Source organism: Mercenaria mercenaria, unplaced genomic scaffold, assembly GCF_021730395.1.
Source record: "Mercenaria mercenaria strain notata unplaced genomic scaffold, MADL_Memer_1 contig_1973, whole genome shotgun sequence".
In the NCBI taxonomy this organism is placed as follows: domain Eukaryota; kingdom Metazoa; phylum Mollusca; class Bivalvia; order Venerida; family Veneridae; genus Mercenaria; species Mercenaria mercenaria.
In genome coordinates this window covers 60,912-66,911 of record NW_026459997.1, presented here as the reverse complement: position 1 = coordinate 66,911, position 6,000 = coordinate 60,912, and the positions used below count along the sequence as shown (strand labels likewise).

The window sequence follows — 6,000 nt, the reverse complement described above, 5'->3', positions numbered from 1 at the left end:
ACATCGACCTGCATAATTAGCGATGATGCTTTCTGTTACTACCATTTCATTTTGATTGATGATCATTTTTATCATGTAGGGTACTGGCATCAATATGATGGATTCATCTACAAAAAGACAAAGCCAAAGAAACCTAAAGAGGCAGGAGGAATAATAAAAAGCTTAAAAAGTGGTTACGAATATGTAATCGGAACGAATGTAACAGAACGTGACAAGGATCCTGAAATCGTTCTTAGGGTATTTGGAGGTCAAATCGCAAATATGTGGTCTAAAATGTACCAAATGCCTCATTTAATAGACATGATGAAAAACATGAGCTATCAGCTTTTGATTTGTACAGAAAATATTTACTCATTTGGAAAGAACTGGCGCACTATTCGACAACAGGTGAATAAAATAAATTGATAATTAAATGTTTGCTATGAGTTGATCAGAACACGATTTGTTAAATGGAGACTCTCATTTGTCTTCTCTTTGAACGAAACATAAAAGATGTTCTAAGGATGTACGAACGTTTCATTCAGGATATCCACCAGTTTGAAAAATGTTTCCTTAAACATTTCTTTTAAACAACCTTTGTGCCCAGAATAAATGCTTAATCATCAAAATATGGGTAATAATGTTTCATCTCAGCATTGAGAGTCTACTTGTTGCGAAAAAAAATCGACCCTTATTTTTGGCCGGAATTTCCCCTTCAACTGAATGCAAAATATACAATGAAATGCCTGAAAAGTGGTTGGAGAAAATACCATATAAAATAAAGTGCTGTGACCTGTTCTTTTTTACCCTTACAAAGTAAAACCAATCTTGTTTGTAAAACAATCATATATCCTTTAATGATTAACTTACATGTAACAATAATGGAATCTACATTTACCGTTTTCATAGTTCAAATTTTAAAAAAGGTTTTCATTTATTTGTAAAAATAAATTATTGTCTAATGTTTAGGTCAACCAGACACTCTGGAAAACTTTCACAGATTGCTACAAATCCTTGCAAGATGGAAGTAGTGATGAGGACATTAAAAGGAAAACATGTCTATCTATTGTTATGCTCTACATCCGACAATTAACTTGTGCAAAAACAGACGAACAAGCCTTGCAGTTTCTTTGTTCATGCTTCCTTGTTCACTCCGATGGAAGCAAAAAACGTGTCAGGGAATATGATGTGTTACTTCAGCACTTTTCAAATAAGGAGAGGTAATGTGTTTATTAATCCCCTACTGGTTGAAAGCTAGTTTCGGGGACTATAGGATTGCGCTTTTCCGTCCGTCATTCCGTCCATTTGTCTGTCGGTCCGTCCGCAGTTTCGTGTCCGGACCATAACTCATTCATCAAGATACTTAGATATTACTTGGCACAAATGTTTCCCATGATAAGACGATGTGTCATGCGCAAAACCCGAACCCCTAGCTCAAAGGTCTAAGTCACACTTGGCAGTCAAATGTTAACATGGCATGGACAGGGTGTGTTTCGTGTCGGGTCCATAACTCATCAAGGGATTTTGATATTACTTGGCACACATATTCCTCATGATAAGAAAACATTTCATGCGCAAAATCCTACCCCTAACTCAAAGGTCAAGGTCACACTTATAGGTCAAAGTCAATAGGGCTATTGTCCTTTTCGGTCCATATCTCTGTCATCCATAAAGGTATTTAAATATTACTTAGCACAAATGTACCCCACAATAAGACAATGTGTCATGCAAAACCTTCAAACCACTAGCTCAGAGGTCAAGGTCACACTTGGCAGTCAAATGTTAACATGGCATGAACAGGGTTTTCTTCGTGTCCGGTCCAAAACTCAGTCATCCATCAATTTATTTTATTTTGTTGGGTTTAACGTCGCACCGACACAATTTTAGGTCATATGGCGACTTTCCAGCTTTAATGGTGGAGGAAGACCCCAGGTGCCCCTCCGTGCATAATTTCATCACGAGCGGGCACCTGGGTAGAACCACCGACCTTCCGTAAGCCAGCTGGATGGCTTCCTCACGTGAAGAATTCTACGCCCCAAATGAGGTTTCGAACCCACATCGATGAGGGGCAAATGGTTTGAAGTCAACGACTCTAACCCATCCATCAAGGGATTACAAAATATATAAATGTTCCCCATAATCAGACGACGTGTCCGGTCCATAACTTTGTGATGCAAAACGGGATTTAAATATCAGTCGGCATAAATATTCCCCTAGATGAAACAACATGTCATGCGCAAAACACGGACCCTTAGCTGAAAGGCCAAAGTCACACTTGGAGGTCAAAGGCCAACAGGACTTTTTTTCTTATCTGGTTTGTAACTCGACAATCCTTAAAGGAATTTTAATATAGCTTGGCACACATGTACCCCATAATAAGACAATATGCTTAAAGGTCAAGGTTGATAGGGTTTTTAGTAGAAGCAGAAATCCTACTAATTAACTGTTGGCAAGATTATCATCACCAAAGTTGACTCTAGTATCATCTATAGCATCATTATCTAGGGAACCAAAACACGGACAATGTTGTCAATATTAGAGAAAGATATTGCCATTATTTTCACAATTTATATAATGAAATTTAACAGCATTAATATCAAATAGAGATAGAAAATGTTCACTTCAACAGTGTAATAGTATTACCAGCTAAAAGAATGATTGTTCTGGAGGATTTTTTTAAATTCATCAACAAATGTTCATTTTACCCAATAAAAGTTTTAATTTAATTAGATTTAGTTGTTGGTATTGTTCTAATATACAGTTTGTTTCTGCCATGTTTGATTTTTTTGCTACAATATGTTTCATCTCCTCTAATAGTGAAAACTGCAATATAAAACGTTAAGTCATTAGTAATAATAAAAGATATTATATTGTCAGTCTTTGGCATTCTGTAGCAAGCTTTTTCAACTTCAGTACTATGTTGTTAAATTATTATAAATATTATTGTAAGTGACAGTAATTAGTTCATTCTGAATATGAATACCTGCAAATTAAAAGATATATCTAGAAAAGCCACATTATCAGACTCATTGTGTCATGTTCAAGACCCAGACCGCTAACTCCAAGGTCAAGGTCATACTTGGAGGTCATAACACTTCGATTTATCAAGGAATTTTAAAATCGCTTGCCACAGGTGTTCCAAATAATGAGACAATATGTCATGTGCAAGACCCAGGACCCTGTCTCAAAAGTACAGGCCACACTAGGAGGTCAAAGATGATAGGTTTGTTTTTGGTCTGGTCAGTAACTTTACTTAGCATGGATGGATATTCAAGTAACTTGACACAAACAGTCACCATAAGAAAATAACTTGCATGTAAGATTCAGAACTCTAGCTCAAGGTCAAGGTCACCTTTGCACATGATACAGTTTTGGTATCTTTTATCTAGTATGTACCCTTTTTAGGCATGGCTGTATATCTAAATACCGTGGCATAAATGTTCACCGTTACAAGACAATGTGTCATGTGCTAAGGTCAAGGTCACAGGCACCCAAGTTAACTTTCTTTTTTTTTTTGTTGGTACATGAAATAACTTCCCTTTTTATGATAAAGTACAATACATGTAAAATGACTGGTACTGGCAGATATAAAAGCTGTTTAACAATTGTAGTCTTGCAGAATGCAAACCAATCTCATTACAGTCTTAGAAAACAGATCTTAATATTTAAAATCTTTCACCAGTTATAGATTTCCAGATATTTTCAACTACATAACTTCTTCATGAATTATATGATATATAGTCATGATTTATATAAATTGTTTGTCTGTTGTACCCTGACTTAGAAGAAGATCTTGTCCTGGCATGCAGTATGTTTTGTGAAAAATGTTCCTAGGCGGGGGTCGTTGGTAGTAACTCTGTTACAAATACTTTTTTAGAGATGAACTGAAAAATGAATTGGTTCTTTTTGTATTCGAGATGACCTCCCAAGTATCGAAAGATCCAAGTTGGTGGTACCTGTTGCCAGTACTTCACTTCCTGTCTGGAACATGTGCTCCTTTTGAAGAAGTCTCACTAAATGTGAATCATGCGGCAGTGAAGCCATACTGGTGGGGACTCATGATTACAGAGGACTTTGAAAAAATAAAGAACAGATTTATGTTCAATCAGCACCGACCAAAAATGTATGTTTTAGTTTAAAATTTATTATATGGTGACGTATTTTATATTTAGAAAAACCTTAAATGGTTATAACTAATTAAGCAGTTTTTCTGATAAGTGTTTTATAAAAGTCTGTATATTATTTGATAAATAAGATATCGGTCGCAGAATATATTTACTTGCAATAGGGCTAGCTCGCATCCATGTGTAGAAAGGATAAAACATATACGTTGTTTAAACGTTTGGCAGTTTTGATGCTAAATCTCAGACGATTGTGCATGTATGCTAAACGTATTTGCGCCTTTGACGAACATACTTAAGGTACCATGAACAAGCCCCTAAATTCCTAATGCCAATTAATTTGATTAGGAAAACAAAAATAGTAAGTATGATTTTGAGGCGTATTCGAACAAATTATATAAATACTTTTTCTGACCAATCCATGTACTTGCTTTTTTATATGATTGTAGAATTGACCGTTTGCAAGTCTATTGATAGCTTAAGTATTTTGCAAGTGAAAGACATGTCGTCTCTGCAGCGCGAAACTATTGTTACTGCACATCAATAATGAGGCAGAGACGATAGCTTCATGTTGAGAAAACGACAAGAACATAATTTGATATTCCATTACCAGTTTTCAATACTATTTGTTCTCTTTGATTTATACTAGTAGTTACTATTGTCTAAAGTCATTAACTGGTTATTATGTTTATAGTCCTCCACAAACAATCATCCGGAAGATGAGGGGCTTGTTTACTGCAGATTACTATCTTCCTAGAAGTATAGTGGCTTCCCTTACATTGAATGAAATTAGAGAGTTGATAAAAGACACCACTATGATACCCCATGAGGTGTTTTTTGCGGCGATGTATTTCTTCATGGTTTCAGAGCGGGAGACATCTACGAAAGTAACAAGTGTTTCTGTAATCTAGCTAATATTTATAGATGGTTAAATGTTCATTTAAGGTATTGGACCCCTAATAGTAATGTTTAAAAATGGTATTTGCTAGGTATATTCTTAAAGGTGACTGTGTTTTGCATTGTGTTGCAAATTTTAAACAACTTTTACCGTGCCGTTTTTTATAAATTTTGTATAATTTATGGTATTTCCTCGAGCTGAAGTAGATACAAATTGCAAAGTGATGGCCACTGTTCAGAACGTTTGCAGAGAATTCATTATACCATTAATTTTAATAAAAGAAACACCAAACTATTGGTAATCAATAATAAAACACAAAATAAAACTGCCAATATCATTTTTTTCTAGGGTGTCTCAAGTAAACGGATTTAATGAGACAGAATTCTAACTCCAACATTGAAAAATTATGGTTGAGTCCGTAGTGGGACTGTTTGGAATTTTGCTCACTTCATTCAAAAATAATCTTAGGGCAGAAGTAAAACCTACCTACATTTCTTTCACAATATGTAATCTGAAGAGGAAAGGGAAAATAGAGAACTTTTACCGCATGTACATGTAACTCAGTATTTTTAAAGATGTCTAACTCTGCCCCCTTTTGTTTCAGAGGTAAATTCACTTTGAACAGCAAGCAATTACTTATCAAATAAAAAATTTCCACTTTTGTACAATAAATCAATAATAAGTCTTGAAAATAGTAAAAACTGACTAGGAAAATAGGAAAATAAGGAAAAAAATTGGTCCCAGTGGGGCTTGAACCTACGCCCCCTGGAAAATTTCAGTCATAGTAGTTTTTTGTAGGAAATGAATACTCTTCAAAAAGGAGGTACTCTGTTACGGGTCTAATACCTTAAGAAATAATAAATGCTACGCACTCGTGATTTAATTATTACGGATACTAACTCCTGCCCATATTTTATTAACTGATAGGATTATTGGAACATATCTATTATTTCGATTCTAACAACGCAAATAATTCGCATTTTACAGTACTACATTTTCAGC

The 6,000-nt window shown here is 35.0% G+C and overlaps 1 protein-coding gene across 1 annotated transcript in view; it reads left to right on the top strand.

The window, feature by feature from the left end:
• Positions 1–79: 79 nt before the first annotated feature.
• Positions 80–6,000, top strand: part of LOC128552042 (E3 ubiquitin-protein ligase rnf213-alpha-like) — a gene marked incomplete at both ends in the record, with an annotated part of 66,050 nt that continues 60,129 nt past the window's right edge. The window contains 4 exon segments of the mRNA XM_053533041.1: positions 80–387; positions 949–1,199; positions 3,857–4,102; positions 4,795–4,987. Of these exon segments, the coding sequence (XP_053389016.1) occupies positions 80–387; positions 949–1,199; positions 3,857–4,102; positions 4,795–4,987 (998 nt within the window).